The sequence below is a fragment of the Tenrec ecaudatus genome, chromosome 18 (genome assembly GCF_050624435.1).
Source record: "Tenrec ecaudatus isolate mTenEca1 chromosome 18, mTenEca1.hap1, whole genome shotgun sequence".
In the NCBI taxonomy this organism is placed as follows: domain Eukaryota; kingdom Metazoa; phylum Chordata; class Mammalia; order Afrosoricida; family Tenrecidae; genus Tenrec; species Tenrec ecaudatus.
In genome coordinates, this window is record NC_134547.1 from 15,772,569 (window position 1) to 15,797,526 (window position 24,958).

At 46.9% G+C, this 24,958-nt stretch overlaps 1 protein-coding gene across 1 annotated transcript in view; it reads left to right on the forward strand.

The window, feature by feature from the left end:
• The first annotated feature begins 558 nt into the window (after positions 1–558).
• Positions 559–24,958, forward strand: part of EDDM13 (epididymal protein 13) — a 55,471-nt gene continuing 31,071 nt past the window's right edge. The window contains exon 1 of the mRNA XM_075536631.1: positions 559–643. Within this exon, the coding sequence (XP_075392746.1) occupies positions 559–643 (85 nt within the window). The remainder of the gene's footprint in view (positions 644–24,958) is intronic.

The following is a 24,958-nucleotide window of genomic DNA, read 5'->3' on the forward strand; positions in this document are numbered from 1 at the left end:
CATGTCCCCCTGGGACCGCTGGTCCCATTGTTTTCTCCTCTGGCTATTTGTCCTGCCTATCTTATATAGATAGACATAGGGCAAAGGAAAACAAAACAAAACAATAGATAGTTCCAGGTCTGTCTGCTGACCCTTCTCAGTGTTTTCCAATAGGGTCTGAGGAGGTGCCCATCCCTGTCCCCCCAAGCCAGAAGTCTATTTTCAGGATTCCTTGAGAACTTGGTTGCTTTGGATCAGCTGTCCTTCAAGAGAATGATGAGACTGTCTACTCCCATCAAAGGGCAGTTCTACCTTGTCCTTATGAGCCAGAATTGACTTGATGGCAGTGAGTTTTTGCCCTCCGATGTGGCTTTTAGAGAAAGAGTTATCAGTGGGGAGGAGGCAATCCCTTTGTTGTTGACTGGTGTGGGGGCAGGTCTGGATAACTGCTAGCCTCCGGGCAAGCTGGAGAGTCTGTGTGGGCAGCCAGCCTTACCTTCAGAGCCTGGGAGGACAGTGGGTGACCATATTCTTGCTTAGGGTTGAAGGAAGGTGACTGCCCAGAATCCTGGTCCCACGATGCTCCGATCAGAGCCCTTTCTGAAGATATCCCTGCTGATCCTGCTTTTTCCGGGACTGGCAGAGACCTGTATTCCACGAGAAGGTAAAACCTTCACTCACTCACTTGACTTCTCCTTATTTCTTCCTACAATGGAGCAGTGGAGAGGATCCTTTGGGCTGGCTCCAGACAGTGCCTCCTAAAGTCTAACCAGACTCCTTGCTTCAGGTGTAGGTGCTCTCCTTTCTCTTCCTCTTTTGGTGGTGGGCTGAATGAGTCCTGGGGACTGCACCCACCCTGTCTTTGGAGATATACTGACTCGTTGTGACTTTGGGAAGGGGGCGTTGCCTCTTGAGCCTCGCTGTCCTCCTCTGTAACATGGGCATCCTAAAGATCGTGGGCCCTGGTGGTGTAGTGGTCACGAATTGGGCTGCTAACCAGAGGGTCAGCAGTTTGAAGCCCCCAGCCACTACGAAGGAGAAAGATGGGGCTTTCTAACTCCTGTGAAACCTTACAGTCTCAGAAACCCACAAGGGCAGTTCTACCCTGCCTCATAGGGTCGCTGTAAGTTGGCATCGACTCGATGGCAGTGAGTTTGGTTTAGGAAAAGGACCTCTAGCTCATAGGGCTCCTGCTGCCATAGGGTTGAAGGATTTGGGGGCCAATCCAGGCAAAGGGAGGTGTTGGTGTGTCCCCTGGAGTGGAGTGAGCCTCACAGTGCTCCCATGGAACAGAGTACAATTACTCCATCTGGTTTCCTAGGCACATGGACAGATCTCTCTCCTGCAGAACTGCTGGCGGGTTTCCAAACGCAAGTGGCATGAGGAAGACTAGGAGGAAGTCAAGGGAACTCCTGGGGGAGAGACAAAGTGGAGGGGCTGGAGGGTGGGGCTTACCTGTCTTGGTTAAGACCTTAAGCAGCAAGGTGGGGAGTGGCTGGTTCCAAGAGCTCTGAAAGGCAGCAGATTTTGTGTGCGTCTTATAGCTAGAGGAAGCAGCTCTGGGGTGGCTGTGGCTTAAACACTCAATTGCTCACCAAATGGTCCCTGGTTTGAACCCCCCCAGCCATCTCACTGGATTACAGTCCACTCACCCTCCAGGGGGACGAATAACAGGCATGTGGGTGAAGGGAGACAATGGACCGTGTAAGACACGAACTAACAACAATAATATAGAATTGATCAAGGATTCACGAGAGTGGGAGGGAGAGGAAGAGAAGGGAAAAATGGAGGAGCTGATACCAAGGGCTCAAGTGGAAAAAAAATGCTTTGGAAACGTTGATAGCAACACATGCACAACTGTGTTTAATGATGGATTGTCATAAGATTTGTAAGGACTGCCCCCCTTGATAAAATGATTTAAAAAAAAAGATTACAGCCTAGCAAACTCAATGGGGGCAGCTTAGCTCTGTCCTCTAGGGTCCCTGTGAGTGGACTCTTGCCCTGATGGGATACAGCAACAGCAGCAGATTAGGTCTGGGAAAGGTTTTTCTCTGGATGAGGTACACTTGAGGCAAAAACTGATGGACAAGTAGGAGTTGGCCAAGTCCATAGCTGGAGGGAGACAGTTCTGGGCAGAGGGCACCGTGTGTGCAAAGGTCCTGGGGCTGGGAGGATCCATGAGAAGCCAGTGTGTCTGGAGCATGGTGTACAGGGTAAAGGGCAAGGTGTGTGTGGGGGGTGTTGTTTTAAGTTAGGACACATAAGAGCCAGCAGGCAGGCCATACAGGTCTTTGGGGGAGTCACATAAGGATGTGGGGTGTTATTCTTAGTGTATCAAGGGCTTGAAGGGAAGGCAGTGGCACAAGGGTTAAGCATTTGGCTGCTAATTGAAAGGCTGGCAGTTGTGAGGAACTAATGTGGGACAAGATCTGATGCTGGGTCTTAACGACTTTAAGATAACCAAGCGGCCATATAGCTGAGAAGCAACAAAGCCCACATGGAAGAAGTACACCAGCCTGTGGGATCATGAGGTGTCAATGGGATCAGATATCAGGCATCAAAGACCCAAAACAAAAAATTCATATCAATGTGAATGAGGAGAAGTGTGGAGTGGAACCCCAAAGCCCATCTGTAGACCATTGGACATCCCCTTGCAGAAGGGTCACAAGAAAGAGATGAGCCAGTCAGGGTGAAGTATAATTCCTCTATTTCTTTACTGCTTCCTCTCCCCCATTATCATGACCCCAATTCTACCTTACAAATCAGGCTAGACCAGAGCATGCACATGGGTACAGATAAGCTCTGGAAGCACAGGGAATCCAGGACAGATAAACTCCTCAGAACCAATCATGAGAGTAGCCACACCAGGAGGGTAAGAAGAAGGTAGGGGGAGAAAGGGGAAACCCATCACAATGATCTACATATAACCCCATCCCAGGGGTACGGACAACCAAAAAGTGGGTGAAGGGAGACATAGGTCAATGTAAGACATGAATGTTTAAAATTTTTAATAAATTATCAAGGGTTAGTTCATGAGGGAGGGAGAGGAGGAAAATGAGCTCATACCAAGGATTCAAGGAGAAAGAAAATGTTTTGAAAATGATGATGGAAACATGTACAGATGTGCTTGACATAATGGATGGATGTGTGAATTGTGATAAGAGCTGTATGAGCCCCCAATAAAATGATTAAAAAAAAAACAAGAAAAGAAAAAGACCTGCTCTTGTAAAGATCGAGGATAGCCCAGGAAATGCTTTGTGAGACCCATGAAAACCCCTGGTTTATTTTCCCATAGCAGGCTCCGCTCTACCCTGCCATGCAGGGCATTGGCTCGATAGCACAGAACAAGGATGGAAGGGTTTCAAAGCAAGGGAACATCATCTTTACGTGTGCGTGTGTGCGCGCACGCCTGCCAACTAGGTCACGAACAGATTGTTGGGTAGTTGCCATTGGGTCAAGCAGGGGCTTATGGTGTCCCTTTGCGTGTCAGGGTAGAACAACTCCAAGGGGTTTTCAACACTGGAGTCTTTGGGGGAAGATCACCAGTCTCCTATAGCCGAGTTGCTTATGGGAGGTCTAGAACTGCTAACCTTTTGGTTAGCAGACAAGCACGTAACATCAAGCATTGATCAGAGACTCCAAGCCCAGACCAGTTCCCAGAATATGGTTGGGTGGCTGGAAGGGTGGGTGGATAGATGAATGGATAGATGGGTGGGCGGATGAATAGATGGATACATGGGAGGATGAATAGGAGGATGAATGGATATATGGATGTGTGGATGGAAGATGGATAGATGAAAGGATGAATTGATGGATGGATGAAAGGATGAATGGATGGATGGATGGATGAATAGATTGGCAGGTGATGGGAGAATGGAAGGAAGAAAGGTTGCATGGGTGGGTAGATCGGATGGCTGGGTGGATAGCTGGACCTAAGTAAACAGTGGGTGGATTAATTGACCTACAGTGACCTAGGCAGCTCTGACCTTGACTATCGTGGCCTTCTGAGTCTAATGTGGAATTTTTTCCCTGTTGCCTGCTCCTGTGGGGCCCTGGATGGATGATGTTTCTGCCTCCAGTTGCCATCGAAGAAAAAAGTAAGAACAATGAAATCCCCAAGCTCGCCTTCCCATAGCTAGCTCCTTTCAAATCCCCTTGGCTCTGGGGGTTCTGGAGGGAGGAAGGTCAGCAGTTTGAAACCACCAGTGACTCTACGAGGGGAAAAAGACTAGGCTTTCTACTCCCGTAAAGATTTATGAATCTTGGAAATGCACAAGGGCAATTCTACTCTGTCTTATGCGGCTGTTTCGATTTGCAATTGACTCAAGGGCAGTGAGTTTCTTTAGTTTGTAAGCAGTCTCAGCAGTCACTCTTTTTTTTGTTCATTATTGTAAGTCTATCCCAAACTCTTTGCCAGCTCACCTCTCCACAGGTGTGCAACTTTTTGACAGCACTTGATAGGCAACCCTTGCTGGATTTTTTTTTATTATTTACTTGCTGGATTTTTTTTTAATTACTGAGTCACTCTTACTCTCCATCCACCTGGCCGCATGCCACCCCCGCCCCAATCACACTGATTTCTATACATTTGCCTTTTCATGTCTCTTTGCATAACTGAAGGCATACAATTCCGGCCCTTCGGTGACTTATTGACTTCACTTGGTGTAATAGCTTCAAGCTGCACCCAAACTACAGCTCTGTTTGGCCCGCTGGCTCCGGCAGTATGCATGCAAGCTTTTACAATCCCCAAGGACTACAAATATTTTGCTCTTCTTAGCAGTGCTTCCAATAAAAAAATCATCTATGCATGATCACAGGGAAGCCCTGGTCCCTCTGAGGGGAGCAGATGAGGCATCTGTAAAGATGTACAGCCTCTGAAGCCCTGTGGAAGAGTTCTACTTTCTACTCTGTCCCACAGGGTCGGCTGCTGTGAGTTGGAATTGACCCAAGAGCAGTGGGTTTTTGTTGTTGTTTCATATCATACATGTAGGAGAAATCTGTCTGTGGTAGGACTCACTACTACAGATGTCATGTTAAAGCCCTCCCCCTGGCCCCCCCCCCCAACATCCCTGACAATACAGGGTGATTCAATTTTGGTTTTTGTGGAATGTGTGACAAAACTGTATAAAAGCAGTCCCAGTAAACACCTCCCTGTAGAAGACTAGGCTACTGCCCCATAAAAGAATTTGGTGTTGGAGTTGAGTCAGATGACAATGCTAATATGATTCCCCTCTTCGGTCTTACTTTTATTTTCCATGTGGATCCGTTGGCTTCTCCTTTTGTGGGCCCTCCCAGTCAAACGTAAGTCCCGGGGCTTTCTCCCCATGTAATCAGGAAGCTCTGTCACCCGGGGAAGGAAGGGGGCTGACAGGAGAAGCAAAGCTGACGGTCATTATGTTCCACCCTGGGCAGAGTCAGGGAGATGCTCTGAGTTGAAACAAGAGCTCTTTAGCTTGCCTCTGGGGAGCCTTGGGCATCACTGAGGCCACCAAACAATACAGAGCATGTGTGTGCGTCTGGGTGGGTGGTGGGTGCTGGAGGGGAAGAAGAGGAAAGAAAATGAGAAAGAGGAAGAGGACAAGGAAGGGAAGGGAGAAAGAGACAGACAGACAGAGCAAAAAGGGGGCTAAGAGTCTAGGTTCTAGTGGCAGCATTACCAAGGACAGCAGCAGACATTTTTTGGTTTCCAAAGCTTACTCTGCCCATCTTCCTGCCGGATTAAGTGAGATCCGCTCTCTGAAGCTGGCGCTCAGCCCAGTGGCGTTATTCACGCCACCCAGAAAGATGCTGGGGAACCCTCCTGTCTAAAAGAGTTACAGACATCCCAAAGACTGAAATACCAAACGTCAACCTTTGTTCTCTCTCTCTCTCTCTCTCTCACTGATCTTGCCTCTCCTGCAGTTCTTTGTTTTTGCCCTGCAGGTCCTCTGAAATACCCCTCACCCCCAACCCCAACCCCGCCATAAAGTTGCTCTCTGCACTAACAAGGGCAGGCAGTGACTGCAGCCAGGGGAGACCCCGTGAACTCCTTCTTCACCCAACTCTACTGAAGCTTGTTAGTGGGTCTGTATTCAACCCAAGTTTCTCTCCCCTTATGTCACACGGACTCTTGTGGACTTTGTACCTTTTAGGTTGGCTAATTCTCTGGCTTTGGACAAAGGGCCAGCTCTAACCTTTCTTTATCTGGCTCTCCCTAAACTCCTTTCACGTCATCTCCTGTTCACCTCCCTCAATAAATCCATGAGTGAAAGGTCTCGTTCTGTCTCTTGTCTCTGAAAGACCTAACCAGTAGTAGTAACAGCATCATCCTCACCTACTTACTTCAAGGAAGATCATGGCCAGAATCCGACCAAAGAGTGGAAGTGACTCCTATCTCCACCATCTAATCTTTTCATCAATTCTGGCTCCTTTCCTCCCTCCTCCCCTCCCTCCCACAGCACCCCTTCCCTCTGTTCTGGATGCCATGGTCCATTGCCATGACCATCCAGAACTTGATGACCGTGCCAGTCCAGGTAGACTAGAGAAACAAATCCAGGGAGACTCGTGTGCATAAGAGGTTTATCGAAGAAAAAAAAAAAGAAAAGAAAGATTTATGTACAAGAGCAATCGAACATTGAGAAGACATCCCAGCCCAGTCCAGATCAAGTCCACAAGTCCAATATTAGCCCATATGTCCAATACCAATCTATGAAGTCCTCTTCAGACTCACAAAACACATGCAAAGATGCTGAATGCAGGAAGATCACAGGCCAGTGGGTGGGGACTCTTGTGGATCCAGTGGCATTGTAAGCATCTCAGCACTGGCAGGGGTCTCCATGTGGCTTCTTCAGTTTCCATGGCTGTGGCTGCATCAGGGTAGGTCCATATGGCTTCTTCTCGGATGTCTCACAGGGAGTGAGCCTAGGAATAGGGTGTCTCCTGGCTCCAAGGAGGAAATACAAGAGTTCCCAAAATCCTCAGGAGAAGGCTGTGCCCCCACAGAGACCTCATTGGCTATCACCTGATTGACAGGCCAGACTCCACCCCTTCACTCTTAACCCTCTCAAATTGACAAATGATTATATAACTACCACAAGGACCATACATACAGTTTATTAACAAACAGGTTGCACCTGAGGACCAGGACGCATGCTGGCAAATTCCCCCTGCTTCGGTATAGGACACCTCTCAGCTCCCACCAGGAGGACAGGTCTCCTCTCAGCCTCCTAGGAATGGTGCCCTCTTGTCCCTGTGGCTGCTGATTCTGTCACTGAGCCCTTTCTGGGCCTCTCACTATCTTCAGTTCTTGTTATGGCCCTTTTAGGTAGTCCCTTGCCTTCCCTCTCTGCTGCTGCTTTGTTCTTTCTTCTGGATGTTTCTCTTCCAGCTGCTTCGCATCTCAACCACCTCAATGGGGCAGGTTCTTCAAACACCCAAGCTCCTTGTCAGTTTTCAAAGCAAAACACTTCACCATTCTTCCCCACTTCCCACCCCCCAGGGCCCGAAACTGTTGATAGGCCACATACACTTCATTGGCATAGTAAGTATAGTAGGACTACAGCTTACATTATTTGGGGAGTCTATTGACCAATCAAATTGTATGCAATCAAGTTGTTGATAGCCCACCCCAGAAACGCTGCCAAGAAATGGGTATAAAAGGAACAAACTCTCTGGGGTAGAAAACTAGGGCAAAAGTTAAACCTCGGGGTTTAAAGAGGGAGGGGGATGTTCCTCTAGTTGTTTCTCCAAAGAACAAAGGCAAAAGGTCACAGAAAGGCGCTCACTGGGAGAGAGAAAGAGAGAGAGAGAGATCTTCAGGGGAGATACAAGAAGTGGGGTGGGGGGTGACGGAGAGGAAGAAGAGCGAGGGAAAGGGAGAAAGACATGGGAGGGAGGAAGAGAATGAAGAGCAAAAGAGGGAAGGTGAGTGAGAGAGAATGAGCCATGGAGGGAGAGGGGAGGGACACACACACACACACACACACACACACACACACACACACACACACACACACACACACACATGCTCCGTGTGTTTCCTGGGTATATGGAGCCCAAGCTTTTTAGCAGATTTTCTGTGGGATCAGCTACCTAACACAGATTAGATATCTCTCTATCTAGTATAGATTGAAACCCTTCAACTGGATTGACAGATGGGTACTCGTGAGCGGGGCTTAGGTGCTGAAAGCATGGTGCTACGCGGACAAGATTCCCTCTTTGCCCCAAATGAAAGGATTTTCTGATTTCCAGTTGAGAGGAAGCTGTAGATGTGGCAACTGATGGTTGGGGAGACCCTGCTTCCATTCCCCAGCTAACTGGTGTCCCTGGAGTATCTGATTGCTGGGGTACATGTCTCCAAAGGGGCCCAGGGAGTTCAGCAGGGCCAGGACTTCCCAGTCTGGTTCTCTAATCAATTGTGGGACTTAGGGAGGTGCAATGGAGTACAAGGATGATTTCATTAATTCTGTGTTTTCTCTGGATCTTTTTGGGAAACATGATCCCCGCTGGTCATCATGGGTCATCTCTTTCCACTGCTTGGATGCCGACAGTGCTGAAAGGTAAGGTCCTTCATTTTCTTCCGCTCAGTTCTGGTGGTCTTTGTCTGATGGGCAGAATTCATGAGGACTTCCAACCAGGCTTGCTACTCCTGACTGATCACCGCTCAGCTTCGAATCCAGGAACTAGAAGAAAACTTGAGTCTGGGACCATCTCTCAGTGAAAAACAAAATGCCTTCTCAGAAAGACCAAAACCAAGTTCGGTTACTCAGACATGAAGCACTTCTTGATTGTTCTAAGGAAGCCCAGTGACACCACAGTCAAGTGAATGGTTGCTCGTGGAAACACTGGCTGTTCAAAGCCACCCCATGGCTCCATGAGAAAAAGATGAGGCAATCTGCTTCTGTGAATATTATAGCTTAGAAAAATGAAAATTATAGCTTAGAAAAGTATAGAATTTGTGTCAGTCTGGGTACTTTAGAGAAACAAATCCATAGAAACTCATGTATAAGAGAGTTTTTTTTTTTTGTAGTTAGTTCAAGGATCGTTTGTTGGCCTTTAAGAGTGTTTTCCAGTCCAGTCTATTGGGGCACCATGCCCTGGCCCCAAAGTCCACCTTCAGCATTCCCTGGGGACCTTGTTGCTCAATTCCCTTACTGTTCCCCTGAACTCCCCCAGTTCTTTGCCTCGGTGTGGTGGGATCAGGTCGGGCACAATTCCCACACTGTGTCTCCAGTGCTGTCCCCCGCAGGGCCATGGGTCAGTGAAGAGAGTTTTATATAAAGGTTAAGTGTGCTTCAAGAAATATCCCAACCCAGTGCTGCCCAAGCCCACAAGTCCAACATTAACCCATATGTCCAACATCAGTCCACAAGATCCTCCTCCATCTCACAAAACAGATGCAATGACACCGACTGCAGGAGGAAAGCCGAGTTAGTGAATGTGTTAACATCTCAGCGCTGGCAGGCGTCTCCACACGGCTGCTCCAGCACCCAGGGCTGCATTGGGGTAGGTTCATGTGGCTTCTCCTCAGAGATGTCTTGCAGGAAGTCAGCCTTGCAAGCTGAAGCAGGGAACTGCTAAGGCAGCTGCACCCTGGTCCAACCATCACAAAGCAAGAGACCCGAGAACTAGAAAGGCGAGGCTCACAGAGCCATTTATCCCCCCGCCCTTCAATTAACCCCACATGTGTTTATTGGCCAGATTGGCACAATAAATTAACTCAGAATTGTAGCCTGGATAGTGTGACTGTGTTCTACAGGTCACAATGAGTTGGAATCAACTCAATAGCAAGGGAGCTTCTGGTAGTAAAAACTTCATGATGGTCCAAAGCCATGAGGTTAGGGAACACAACCCAGGTCTACCTGAGCCTTAAACGCTGCTTTCCATCCCTGCTTCTCATCATTTCATCATTAGCTATTCCCTATGTCCTGCTGCTGGTGCCTGGAACAAGTTGTGTGGAACGGGTGTTGTTTTAGAACTGAGTTTGCAAGTCTGGGAGGCAGAAGGCTAAGTTAGAGGAGGTCAGGTGATTGGGAAGTTGTGTGCCTGGGCTGTCACCCACGAGGGAACTAGAAAGTTCCAAACCTGAGTGGTTTGTTCGTGTCCAGAGGTAAGACACACACACACACACACACACACACACACACACACACACACACACTAGCAGCATTTTATTAAAGCAACGATCACTTCTAAAGAAATGAAGGGGGCCCTCTTGAGAATTGAGGACACCTTAAGCAGAGGTAGGATATACTTCATTCAGGGAGCAAACCGAGGTGAATAGGAACATTGTCTAGGGGAGTGCGTCTGGTTTTTAATGGGCACTTTAAAAGGGAAGGGGTGGACGCTCTGCAGATGGTCAAGCAACTTTGAAATCAGTTGTTTGTTATTCTTTGGGTCTCAGACATCGTTTCTTTCCGTCTTGTCTGGGCTGCTGCTCTGGGTCAGCAGGTCCCAGAAGGTGTCAGGATTCTCTCTGAGTACAGTCCCAGGTCAGGATGTTCACTAGGGCCTGACTACAAGGTTGAGGTGTTTACTAAGCCAGTTTTCACAGAGTTCTACATTCATTGCAAACCTCCAGCTACTCCAAGAGAGAAAGTTAAGGCTTTCTAAAAAAAATAAAAAGAAAAGAGTCACAGTCTAGGGAACCCACAGGTGGTTTTACACAGTCTTTTAAGTCAGAATTGACTGAATGGCAGTGAGTTTAGGTGTGTGTGTGTGTGTGTGTGTGTGTGTGTGTGTGTAGGTGTAGGTGTAGGTGTAGCCTGGGCTGCCAACAGAAAGGATAGCAATGTGAGTCCACTCCGGAGGCACCTCAGAAGAAAGGCCTGGTTCTCTACTTCTAAAAACCCAATGGAGCACAGATCTGCTCAGAAACCCAGGGGGTCCCTAAGGCCATGACTTATACTCGTTGATTCGAGATAAATGGAAACAAAAAACATGGAGCATCTTTCTGGTACCAATCAAGATAGTCCCTTCTTCGCTTCCGGGTGGCACCGTGGGTTCCACCTTGGGCTGCTAACTACAAGGTCAGAAGTTTGAAACCATCGGCTCCACAGGAAAAAGACGAGCCTTCTACTCGGGTTCAGAAGCCCACAGGGGCAGTTCTCTGTCCTATAGGGTCACAATATTTTGGAATGGACTCAATGGTTGTGAGCAATCCCACCCTGCCCCCCTTCTTCCTTCATTGAAGGATGGCCTTGATTGTTTTCTCAACCCCTTTCCCAGCGCTTTTCCATGATTCCCTCCAGCGATCCCAGGAGACCCTCGGTGATGTCACAGAGTTCTGAGGCGTGGTCCCTGTCCCGACTTCCTGGTGCTGGCGGAACAGAAACACCACAGTGGCGGCACCGGAAGGCAGACACCTATTTGCTCCCAGTCCAAATTTAGACCGTCAGTCTGCTCTAGAGGAAGGTGCCTCTCCGTCCCTGGGAGAGGGTCTCTACCTCCGGTCCCAGCATTGGAGATCTTCGCCGGGGCGTCTTTACTTCAAGTGTGCTTGCTTTTCTGCCGGATCTACCCTTTCTATAAGCTAGCTTGGGTGCACAACACACTTGACATGAGCATGGCTTCCTAACACTACAAAGAAAAGCCCATTTGCAGAGATGATTAAATCCACAGATGTAGCCAACCAGTTGCTGTCAAGGCGATACCCACTCACGGCAAACCCTGGAGTTGTAAGAGTAGAACTTTCCCCCCTAGGATTTTCTCCAAGAAGCTCCCAGAACCCTACTCCGTAAGGTTTTCTTGCCACATTTTCAAAAGCAAATTGTCTTGTCTTTACATTATAGGGGTTCGGATTGCACATATCCATATGGATCCCAACATCGATTTTTTTGGGGGGTGGGGTGGGGTAGGGTAGGGGTAGGGTGGAAGAAGATACAATTCAATTCATAACAGTCCCAACCTGCTCACCTCTCCACAGCAACCTGTTCTAAGCCCCGAGCCTCAGAATCTGATCTTGTTTCTGGATTTCTAACTATGGTTTTCTCTCCATGCTCCCTTGACCCATCCACCATTCTGCACCACACCTGTGATGTTGGCCATGACACTTACCCTCTTTCTGGATGAACTGCCATCAGGGATCTTAGGTAAGTAGATCACTCCGTCCTTAGACTGTGAACGTGGTTGTGCAAGAATTTCTGAGCATCCAATCGGTGCCCAGGAGCCTTGATGGCGCTGTGAGCTAGGTATTGGCCTGCTGACCACAAGGTTGCCAGTCTGAACCCACCAGCCAATCTCTGGGAGGACGATGAGGTCGTCAGCTCTCAAGAGATTTATAGGCTCTGAAACCCAATACAGGGTAACTATGAGTCAAAATCAACTCCATAGCACTGTTGTCGTTTGTTTGTTTGTTGCTTGGGTTTGCTTTTTTGTTTTGTTTGTATTGTAATATGTGCCTGGGAGCCCAGAGGATGAAATGTTGAAGCGCTTGACTGCCACCCGAAAGGCTGGCGGTTTGGATCCGCCCAGTGACTTTTCAGTTAAAAGGCCGGGTGATCCACTCTCAGAAAGATAGATGGCAGCCAAGGCAATCCCATGAGGCAGTTCTACTCTGTCACATGCAGCTGCTGTGAGTCAGCATCATCTCAAGGCTTCACAACAATAGCATGTGATTGGCCTGCATGCTGGAGACCCAAAGATGGTCCAGATAAGCTCACCCTAGGGACTCTAAGTCTAATGGGGAATGGAGATGATATGTAAACAGAAATCAAATTAACATGGGAACCGGTGAGGCCTGCGGTGATACAGGGGTGGTGGGAATAGGGGGACACGAGGGCTGTACGTCCGGAAGAAGCAAGTTTTCTAGAACAACAATGGAATGAAGGAAACTCATTGACACAGGTGTTGTGTTTGCACCTCTCCCCTAGGTATGATGAGCAGGCTGTCAACAGATGGTAAGTGTGGGGACCGGTATCTTCCCGTGTTGGGCTTTCTTTTCCCTTCACCACCAGGGGATGCAGAATTATAGAGTCATTTATGCCGTCCTTCCCCCACTCTCTCTCTGTCTCTCTCTCTCTCAAAAGGAGCCCTGATGGCTCTGTTGGTTGTTAGACTGTGAGTTCCTAAACCAAAGGCCAGTGGTTCAAACTCTCCAGCTGCCCCACGAGAACAACGAGGCTGTCTGCTCCTATAAAGATTTCCAGTCTCAGAAACCCTACATCTGGGTGCTAGGCATCCAAAAGGACTCGATGGCAATGGGTTTGGTTTTGATTTGGTGGGGCAGCGGTTGAGCACTCAGCAGCTATCCGGAAGGTTGGCAGTTCAAACCCACCAGCCACTCCATGGTCTAATGACCTGGTTATCTGCTTCCATAAGGATTGCAGCCCAGGGCACTTTACAGGCAGTTCTACTCTCACACAAGGTTGCTAGGAGGCACAAGGACAAGATAAGTTCCTAAAAGTGATTTGCTGTGTCAAAGGGTGGAGGCATTTAACACTGTGATGGGCATTGAACTGCAGACCTTTCGGTCAAGGCCCAAGGAGAAAGTCTATGTTTCTACATGCTCACCAACACAGTCATCAAAGGTTTGTTTTAGGTCACTCACCTAAAGGTGCACTGAGTCCACCCAGAGAGGCCGTGAGAAAAAACTTGCCTCTCTACTGCCAGAAAGATCAAAACAAAACAAAACAACAAAACTCACTGCCCTGGAGTCAGGGCTGACTCAGAGTGACCCCCTGTGGGTTTCTGAGATGCTAAGGAGCAGGAAGCCCAGTGTTTCTCCTGCGGAGCTGCTGGTGGTTTCAAACTGCTGGCCTTGTGAATCGCAGCCCAACTCATAACCATGACACCACCAGGACTCCTACCCAGAAAACCCTCTGGAGAAGTTCCATCCTGGAATACATGGGGTCAACACAAGTCAGACCTGGCTAGACACCAGTGAGTTTGGTATTGTGGTTTCTACCAGCACTATAAAATTTTGCTAAGATAATGGCTGAAAACATACAACCCCCAACTTTTTTAACAGCCAGAAGCCAAACCCCTAAAGAAAGGTTCATGTCGCAATTATCTATTACCAGTAGTATCATTCTATTTTTTAAAAATTAAAAAATATTTTTCTTTTAATTTAGTCATCTTTTTTTCTGTGTATGCAGTGTCCATGTATTTATTTTTTAATATTTTAAAAGTTACTTAATTGGGAGCTCTTACAGATATTATAACAATCCATTATTCAATTCAATTAGATCAAGCATAATTGTATAATTGCTACCACCAACCATCATTTTAAAAACATTTTCTTTCTTTCTTTTTCTTTTTTTTTTTAAACATTTTCCTTATTCTTGAACTCTTTAATATCAGCTCCCATTTATCCCCTCCCTTCCTCACTCACCCTACTCCCCAGGAACCCTTATTATTATATTATATATTGTTATTAATATTATTTTTGCTGCATGTTACACCATCCAATGTATCCATTCACTTATAGTTCTGTTATCCGTCCCCCTCTAGTCGTCATTGCTATCAGTTCCCCCTTTCCCTCCTTGTTGCCCCCCCTTCCCGTACCCTTAGGGAATCAGGACTCCCATTACTATTTCTGAAGTTTTTATCTATCTTGGATTTCATGTATCGAAATATCTGAATTCTAAAAATGAACATATGCAGGTCTAACGAGATTAATGAGGCAAAACTAGGACTATAAAAGTACGGAGGAAATATTAAAGAACTAGAGGACAGTTATGTGTTTCCTCAGTGCTATACTGCACACAGGATACATCATCCCTTCTTTGTGGCCCTTCTGTGAGGAACTCTCCATTATCTTACAGGCGAGTTTTGGGTCTCCACCTTGTCTGTGCTTCTTCACATCAGTTTGACGACTTGTTTTTGAACTTCCAATACCTATTCCTGTTGACACCACGTGAGCACACAGGCTGGTGTGCTTCTTCCATGTGGGCTTTGTTGTTTCCCAGCTAGACGGCCTCTTGTTTAACTACAAGCCTGTAAGATCCCAGATGCTATTTCTTTTAATAACTGGGCCCCATCAGCTTTCTTCACTACAGTTGCTTATGCACCTGTTTTGTCTTTAACAATGGTATCAGCAAGGTGAATACCATACATTGTCACATCATTAGAACAAACTGTTCTTGTACTGAGGTAAGATTTAAGTAGAGGGCCAAAGTCCATCTGCTTCCTTTTTGCATATATATATATATATAAATAGAAATATACTTATCTTTATATATTTGCATAGATCTATATTTAAACCTATATATCTATACATGTATAATTTTAACTTTCTTGTTTCCTCTTTTTCTTTCCTCCTACCCCACTATCATGTTTACCCATCATTCACCTCTCAGTAATTCCTCTCGGATACATTTTGATTGATCAAACACAATCAGGAATGCTATACCCTTCTCACCGTCAATTTTAGGTCCCACGCTCTTTCCCGCTCCCTGTCATTATTTGTCCCTCACTTCCCTTCCACCACCTCCTCCTCTCCCATGCCCCCACTGGAACTGCTGCTCCATTGTTGTCTCCTTGGGATTGCTTATCCTGCCTATCTTATATAGATAGACACAAAAAGGGGAAGAAAAAAAAAAGATCACACAAGTATTTCCCTAATTGTTGTCCTGACCCAGAGCAGATGGGTATCCTTCTGTTAAATAGCGAGCAGACCCCGTTAAAATCCATTAGTCAAATCCCCTTTTCTTTCAGGGACCCATCTCCAAGGACCCACTTACCTAGCGGCACTTACACCCTTTTAGTCCTCAGCATTTGTGACCAAGGGGCACACTTCCTACAAGACCCCATTGCTGTTCCTGCAATCAGGGATGGAGTGCCTAGTGCCCCACCCCCCACCCTGCTATACCTTTAACCTTTCCGTGTGGCTCCCTTGTGAATATTCCCCAACCAGTTCAGATGAGGTGCCAAGCACTGCCCCCTGACTGAAAAGTCTACAATTGAGGTTCCTCAGGGACTCCATGACTCTGTTCCCATTACTGGTCTATCGCACGCACCTCTTGGTTTGACGCCATGTAGGTGGGTCAGTGTGGCCACACTCCCTGAACTGTATCTTCAGTGCTATCCTCTGTAGCGCTGTCATCTAGGGAGGGGACACCATGTCCTGACCTGGGCCTGGCCCTGCCCTCTCTGGGAAAGAGCTGCTCTGAGAAAGAATGTCACCATTAAGACTTGGCACATCAGAATGAGGTCTACTCTCTCTCTCTCTCCTTTTCTGTAGAGACATAAGCACTCTGCTTTCCCCACCAATTGCCATCATTTTTCTTCCCTCACTCCTCTGTGGGCCACAAAGGCGTAAGATGGGGGTGGGATTCTAAAAAAACAAAAACCCCAGCAACCCCAAACTAACTTTATATCCTTTGAATACATGACAAACCAGTATCACATATCATAAAGAGGAAACCCCAAACCTATGCCCATCAGGTGAGTACTGACTCAGGGGGACCCCATACATTCCAGTTATGTAAGGTTTCTAAGACTTTGCTAAAATCTTCACATGGACAGACAGCTTCCTTTCTCCCTTTAAGTGGCTGGTGGGTTTGGACTGCTGACCTTAAGGCAAAAGGAAAATTATGAAATATAAATGCCATGAAAGTAACATTATTAAATTATAATTTAGAGCACTAAGGTGCACCTGACCCAAGCCATGGCATTTTTAAAAATCATCTCATATGCATGTGGAAGTCAGACAATAAATAAGGAAGACCAAAGAACAGATCACGTTGAATTATGGTGTTGGTCAAGAAGATTGAAAGTGTCATGGACTTTCAAAAGAACAAACAAGTCTGTGTTGGAAGAAGTACAGCCAGAATGCTCCTTAGAGGCAAGGATGGCAAGGCTTCGTCCCATGTACTTTGGACATGCTGCCTCCGTATGTGTTGACTGGGCAGTTCTGCTCTGATCCCTAATGTAACCTACATGACTCTGCACCATGATAGACTCTGTTCCTGATAGTCTCCTTCTGTATCAGAGCCAGGGAATCCCTGAGTGTTGCAAATGGTTGTCCTGGTACCCACCCAGAGACACTGCAGAAGAAAGGCCTGCCGATCTCCTTCGGGAAAACCAGTCATGAGAGCTCAGCGGAGCACAGCTCTACTCAGGCGCCCTTGGAGGCACCAGAACTCAATGGCACCGGAAAACCAGCAACATCTCCACATCCTTCCCTACTGTTATGCTCCTACAACATCACTCTTTCAATCCTTCAGACTCTTCCCTAGCTCAGAACTGTGCCCAAGTTGTTCCCAACTGCCAGAGGTGGGGTAGGGGGAGTGCGGGTTTACACATTTCTTCCACTGCCTAACTCTTACTCATCTTTCAGGTCCCCAAAAAGATGCCTCCTCATCTGGATCCTCTTCCCTGGTGCCTTTTGGAGGTCAGTCGCCACCACTACCCTGTCTTCGTGCTAAGTGGCTTTAAAGGAACAGGCTTCTGTCTCCTCACAGCTGTAGAAGCTAGATGCTCACATTCAGGGCACCAGCTCTATGGGGAAGCTCTGCTTTCTGGTTCCGGGGTCACATCTCAACGTCTCTAGCCTTCTTCTCAGTGTTCCTCGGTCCCTTGGCAGTCTGTCTCCACATGGCCTGGCTGTGCTTGCTGGTCTCTGTGCCACAGGAGCCCCGTCTGTGCAATGGTTAAGTGTTTGGCTGCTAACAGAAAGGTTGACAGTTTGATTTCAGCAGCTGCTCCATGGGAGAAAAGACCTGAAGACTTGCCTCTGGGATGATTCTGCCTTGGAAACCCCATGGGGCCGTTCATCTCGGCCCTGAAGGGTCTCTAGCAGTTGCAATCCACTGGCCTACAATGGGTTCATTTTAAAAATTTATCTCGATGTCTACACTGCTCTTAAAAAAAATTATTCCCTCATTTAGACTTTATTTCTTCTTCTTTTTTTGTACCGTATATACTCATGTATAAGCTGAGGTGGTTTTTTTTTTGTTTCATGATCTTTATTTAAAAAAAAATCATTTTATTGGGGGGTTGTATCACAACCCATACATAAATCCATTGTGTCAAGCACATTTGTACATTTGTTGCCCTCATCATTCTCAAAACATTTGATAAGCCGAGTTTTCCAGCACATTTTTAATGCAATTTCTGTGGTAAAATTAGGTGCCTTGACTGATATTCGGGTCAGCGTATACTCGAGTATATACGGTAAGTAGTTTTCTTGATATAGTATTCACATGTACATTTCCATGGTTAAATCGTCTTTCAAATGAGTTGTAGATACATAATCACAATCTCTTCTAGTGCTCCCTCCCCTCTTCCACATTCATTGTTTGTTCCCCAAATCCCTTCACCCTCTCTACACCCTCCCCCCCATTCCTAGATAAACTACTCCATCCATTATTATCTCTATGCATCTACTCTTTCTTTGCTTCTCAAACTGGGAAACCCAACAGAAACCATAACAAACAAATCCAAAATAAAATGGCAAGGAGACAAGAATAATAATATGAAGATTAAAAATACAAATAAAGAGTAAGAAAGAAAAGACCACCATCAATATTTTTAAAAGCCAGGCAAGAAAATTTCCGTTGTGGAACAAGTGAGAAATTTTTAAGCTTAGAACAAATTCAGGTTGGATCCAGTGGGAGGTCAACGGACCCAGGATCATATTACACCGTGGTTCGATCCACCATAATTGAGTTTGCAATAATCTCTGTCTGATTGTAAAGCTGTTCGGGTCCCTTGCCTGTGGCTAGAAAGAACCTGCCAGAGGCTTTATCTGAGTAGAGACTGCAGATCGATTCTGGGCTCCCCCTGTCCTGCATAGCCGTCTACAGATTGGGTGGTCACAATTTAGTCTCTAATCCTTTTCTCTACATCATATTTGGATTTTGTTATTGTCATCTTTGGGTCACACCACCTGGTGTGCTTCCATGGGGACTTAGTTGGCCCCTCACTTAGATGGCTGCTTGTTTGCATACAAGCCACTGCTCATTTAGTCTCTCATAGCCATAGGTTTAGGACCGGCCCCACACTGATCTGGCTTCATTAACGTAACACAAGAAAACCCCATTCCCCAGTGCAATTACGTCCACAGCCATTAGGGTAGGATTTCAACACGTATTTCTGGGAGACACAAGTCTAGCCATAACGACGCATTTATAGGTTCCGACTGTACCCTGCAAGCAACTCGGGTGGCACAATGATTAAGTGCTCTGTTGCTTAGGTGTTTGGAATCAAGCCAGGGACTTCTCAAGAGAAAAGGCCCAGGAATGCGCTCCTGTAAAGACTACACTCTGGGAATCCACGCGGGGCAGTCCTACTCTGCCCTCTAGGGGTGCTGTGTGCTACAATCAACTTGAAAGCACGTAGCAACAACATTCTGTTCTGTACTCAATTTCTGACATCCGCTGTTGCTCACGCCCATGTAAAGACGGGTCAACTTTCCTGAGCACAAGAACCCAGAACACGGTGTGTTCTAGAGCAACCCCTTCATAGCAATACCATATCTGCAGGCAGCGGGGCTGAAGGCGTCATGTAACTGCGTGTCTTAGCAGTAAATGGAGGAAATTGGATTGTCTCACCTCCACTAGCGCGTCCATCGCTGCTCTCCTCTGATTGGTCAGGGCAACTTCTTTGCTGGGATGCAGGAATTATGTCTTAACGCCCATTTCTCTCTCTCCTCCGCCCTTGCATTGGAACCCGCCGGTCTGCCTTCTCACCTCCAGATAAAACACAAGAAGAAAGTAAGTGCCGGGACACTCACCACGATGTATCCTAGATCTAGATTCTCTGAACATGTTGGGGGCTTGAAAGTCCCTTAGAGATCCCGTGGGTGGGGGACAAGCATCACGCTCCACATACCGGGAGCCTAAAGAACTAGGTAGTGCCTCCTTACCACCGCCAGCTGCTCTGGAATGCATCACGTCAAAAGGTCCTGGATTGAACGGGAGAACAATGTGAACCAGAACTCAAAATCACAAGAGATCAGGCTGACTGGTCAGATAGTGAGAGGGGACCCTTTACACGATGGCCCCCGAGTCACCTTGCCCGTCGGAAACTCGCCCTTCTGTCAGGAGCATCAACCCGGTCAGATCAAAGGGGCAGCATTTACCCAAGGACAGCATTCTGAGGGTTAGGAGAGAGAGAGGAAGGAAACCGGAAACATCAGTGAAGACCCATCAAAGGGAATGCGACCGATGAGTTGAAACAAAATGTGCACAAATTGTTGAATGTAAAACCGATGGCCTGCTCTGAAAACCACCACCTGATTAGCATTAGGTTTTAAACTTTGAAGGGGGGCGGGGGGGGGGGTTTCGTCCAGCCCCTGGCATCTAGCTGTTGGGGCCGGAGAAAAGTCAGCCCCAAATGTTAAACAACTGTGACTTGTAGTAACTGCCCATTTCCGCCTGGTGGCGTCGTGGTTATACATTGGGCAGCAATCTGCAAGGTTGGCAATTTGAAAACACCAGCAGCTCCTAGGGAGAGGGGCGGGACTTTCTACTCCCATGAACAGTTACGGTCTCAGAAACCTCCAGGGGAAGTTTACTCTGTCCTATAAGGTTTCTATGAGTCAATATTGATTTTTTTTGTATAAGTATGTAACAATTTCTTTTTTTTTCTTTTTTTACATTTTATTAGGGACTCATACAACTCTTATCACCATCCATATATATACATACATCAATTGTATAAAGCACATCCATACATTCCCTGCCCCAATCATTCTCAAGGCATTTGCTCTCCACTTAAGCCCCTTGCATCAGGTCCTCTTTTTTTTCCCTCCCTCCCCTTTCCCCCCTCCCTCATGTGCCCTTGGTAATTTATACATCGTTATTTTGTCATATCTTGCCCTATCAGGAGTCTCCCTTCCCCCCTTCTCTGCTGTCCCTCTCCCAAGGAAGAGGTCACATGTGGATCCCTGTAATCAGTTCCCCCTTTCCAACCCACTCACCCTCCACTCTCCCAGCATCGTCCCTCACACCCTTGGTCCTGAAGGTATCATCCACCCTGGATTCCCTGTACCTCCAGCCCTCATATGTACCAGTGTACAGCCTCTGTCCTATCCAGCCCTGCAAGGTAGAATTCGGATCATGGTAGTTGGGGGGAGGAAGCATCCAGGATCTGGGGGAAAGCTGTGTTCTTCATCGGTACTACCTCACATCCTAATTAACCCATCTCCTCTCCTAAAACCCTCTATGAGGGGATCTCCATTGGCTGACACTTTCTATGGTAACAATTTCTATGGTATAAACACTCTCAGGCTGATTTAACAGGAAGCGCAGTGGCTTAATCATGGAATGATTGCCTCTCATGCTGGAGAGCTAGGTTCTATTCCTGGCTGTTGCTGCGCAGGCATGCCCATCATTGGCTAGTGTGTTGCTGGAATACTGTACAGGTTTCAGCGGAGCTTCTTGACTCAAATGGACTAGAAAGAAAGGCTTGACAAGCAACTTCTATAAAACCTGCCAATGAAAACGCTTTCAAACAAAATATTCTGATTCCATCATGCATGGGACCATGACATGTTGGGGATCAACTTGACAGATGTTAAAACAAGTTTAAAATTAAGAATATATATCTTGTAAAGGAATAATGGATTGTATTAGGGTGTGTGCTAATATTGACCCTATTTTTTTTAATGTTTGCTTACTTTTCCATATTGACCCATCAATTTCTGGCTCTGCTGCATGCTCCAGTGAAAAGTAAGTTATCTTTCTGCTTTTGTGAGCAGCTCATTTGTTTTCAGATCCTGAGAAAAAGAGAAAACAGAAAGGAGAAGAGAGTTGTTCTTTTCAACCTGGTCCTAGGTTGAAAGGAACTCTTTGCTAGGAGGAGTGGTCTCAATCTATCACTGCCACCTCTGAGGGCGACTCAAGATGGACAGCAGGGGTCCATACGTCTGTGGGAGAGTTATGGGCGTGGGTCTGCAGTTGCATGGGCGATTCCATACAGGAGCATATGCATCTACAAGGTGCTTAAGTTTTCTTCTATTCTCAAAGATTAAAACCACTTCCCCAGAATCCACAAACATGTTCAGTTGTGTGTTTGTTGGAGGCCAAAATAAGAATCAAAGAGGACAAACGTACAGTTTCCTCAAGCTTTCTTTGGACCCAGGAGAGATGAAAAATGGCAGGTCATGCTGATCGCTTGATATTCTTCTCATTCTCTGGAGGCTGAATCCCCATAGAAACCGAGGACCTGGGAGGTTCTGACCACCTGAATAATTGGGTCTCCAAAGGATCAAGTGTTACAGAATCATCTAGAGCAGTGGTTCTCAACCTTCTTAATGCCATGACCCATTAATACAGTTCCTCATGTTGTGGTGACCCCTCAACCATAAACTTATTTTTGTTGCTGCTTCATCACTGTCATTTTGCTACTGTTATGAATCAGGCGACCCCTGCGAAAGGGTGGTTTGACTCCCAAAGGGGTGGCGACCCACAGGTTGAGAACCGCTGATCTAAAGCCACCATCTTAAGCCCACACGGTCCCATGAGATATGGGAGATCATTTCATTTCCCTCCATTGGTAAGATTTCTTTTGAGGATCAGTAGGGTGGGATGGAAAGGAGCCCTGGTGGTGCAGTGGTTAATGACTTGGCCATTACCCCCAAAGTTAGTGGTTCAAACCCACCAGCAGTGATCCCTGGGAAGAATGATATGCTGATATGCTCCTGTAAAGATGAGAGCCAATAAATCCCGGGGGGTAGTGCTACTCTGTCCTGTGGGACTGCTAGGGGCTGGGCTCTACTCAACAGTGAGGAAAGACGGCATTAATACCTTTCTTTTCATGTCCTCTCTGTGCTCAAATGACTCCTGCCGGGTTTCCTCCTCCACGCCGCTCCCGTCCCAACAGTATTGAAACGTAAGCTATTTCTTTCACATCACCCCCTCTGTTTTCACCTTTTTAAAATCTTTGCTCCTAGCCACAGATAAGTTCTCAGAGCTCTCAGATTCCAACCATCCTCTTTAAAACACACACACACACACACACACACACACACACACACACGCTAAAATAATCAGCGGTCACCTTCAAATTCAGTGGGAAGCCCAATGGGAACCAATCCCTCCTCAAATCAGGGCTACATGTAAGGTTGTTATGGTGATGATGATGACGACGACGACGAATATTCCATGAGGATGTTCCAGACACCAAACGCCGGCGAGAGCACTTTTCGTGTTTTACATTATTTATGTCTTACAACTTCCTCGCAAGCTAGGCTTTCTTCAACTTTGATTTCCTGAGGTACAAAGAGATGAAGTAACTGCAAACAAGATCAGCTTTAGAGTGTGTAAGGGTCCACTGAATCCATGGAGAGTGGCTGCCTCCCCATCGATGCCCTGTATGTCCTTGAAGCCATGCTCAGTGTCCCACTCAATGAAGTTGTCAATGGACTCTCCCTGCTCACTGTCATGAGTCCTATCTGCATACCATAATCCCCCCCCTTATACTTTGTTACTATTTGCACCCAATCTCCATGTCTTCTTTTGTGATTCCCTGTGATGACCTCTTCTCTCACGGCTCCTTGAACTGAACATTCTGGATCCTGTCTGCAACTCTGGTCTTGGACCACACTTTCTTCGGACGGGTGGCCTCAGAGATCCTAGGTAAATATCTAATCCCATTCAGACTTTTGGGGATCTTTGTGGGAAATGAATTTAGCAAGAATATTTAATATATACATTATAATTAAATAAGAATATTTAATATATTATATATATATTGGGCCAGATGAGCCCAGGTGGTGTAGCGGTTATATGCTGGCCTGTGATCTGCGGAGTCAGTAGTTCAAAACCACCAGCCACTTCTCGGGAGAAAGACCAGGTTTTCTATTCCCATAAAGAGTTACAGTCTCTGAAACTCACGGTGGCAATTGTACCCTGTTGGCAATTGTACCCTGTCCTGTAGGGTTACTATGAGTCAGAATCGACTTGATGGCAATGCGTTGTTGTGGTTTTTAATGCAGTCTAGTGGCACAGGTAAGTGCTCAACCGCCAACCAAAAGTCGGTGGTTCGAATCCATCAACCACTGTGACAAAGCAAGATGTGACAGTTTGCTTCCATAAAGATGACAGCTGTCCACACCCTGTGGGATAGTTCTCCTCTTTCCTATAGGGTTGCTGTGAGTCAAAGTTGACTCAATGGCCATAGGTATGTGCCAGGTCAGAACCGGGGCTGAGCAAATGGTTTCTGCTTGACTCCAGGCTGAAAAGTCAGTGGCTCAAACCCACTCAGTGGTGCTCTCGAAGAAAGGTCTGGCAATACTAAGCTGTACAGATAACTGCCAAGAAAACCCTTTGGTTCTACTCAGTAACACATGGGGCCACCATGAGTCAGAATCAACTCAACATCAACAGGTTTGGGCTTTGTTTGTTTCATGTGCCAGGATAGCCTGCCTGGGTAGTGCAAAGAACGTACTTGGCTGCTGACTGAATGTGTTTACCCAGGGGTGCTTCAGAGGAAAGGCATGGGTCCCCCCGCCCAAAAAAAAAAATCAGCTGTTGAAAACTCATGGAGCCCAGTTGTACTTTGACACACATAGGGGTGCCGTGAGTCTGATCTAGCTCAGGCCATGTGAGAGTACCGAAATGATGACTCAGCTGTGGTCATGGCTCTACGGGAACTCATAGTCTGATGACAGACACAGTGACTCTCAAAATCACTGCCATTGAGCCAAATCCGGCTCATAGCGATCCTGTAGGACAGGGTAGAGCTGCCCTATGAGTTTCTGAGACCGTAAATCTTTACTGGAGACAGAAGTCTGTCTTACTCCTGAGGAGCCACTGATGGTTTCGAACTGTAGATCTTTCAAAAGGTAGCAGCCCAATGCGTAACCACTTGGCCCCAGGGACGGCAAATTGATTCTGATCGACAGCAACTCTATGTGTCAGAGTAGAGCTGCCCCGTGGGATTTCCAGTGGGACTGCTAACTAACCTCAAGGGCAGCAGTTTGAAACCACCGGCTACTCTTCAGGAGAAACAGGAGACTAGCTGTTCCATAAAGATGTACAGCCTTGGAACCCCAACGAGGGAAGCTCTCCTCTGTCCTCTAGGGTCACTGTGAGTGAAAATTTACTTGATGGTA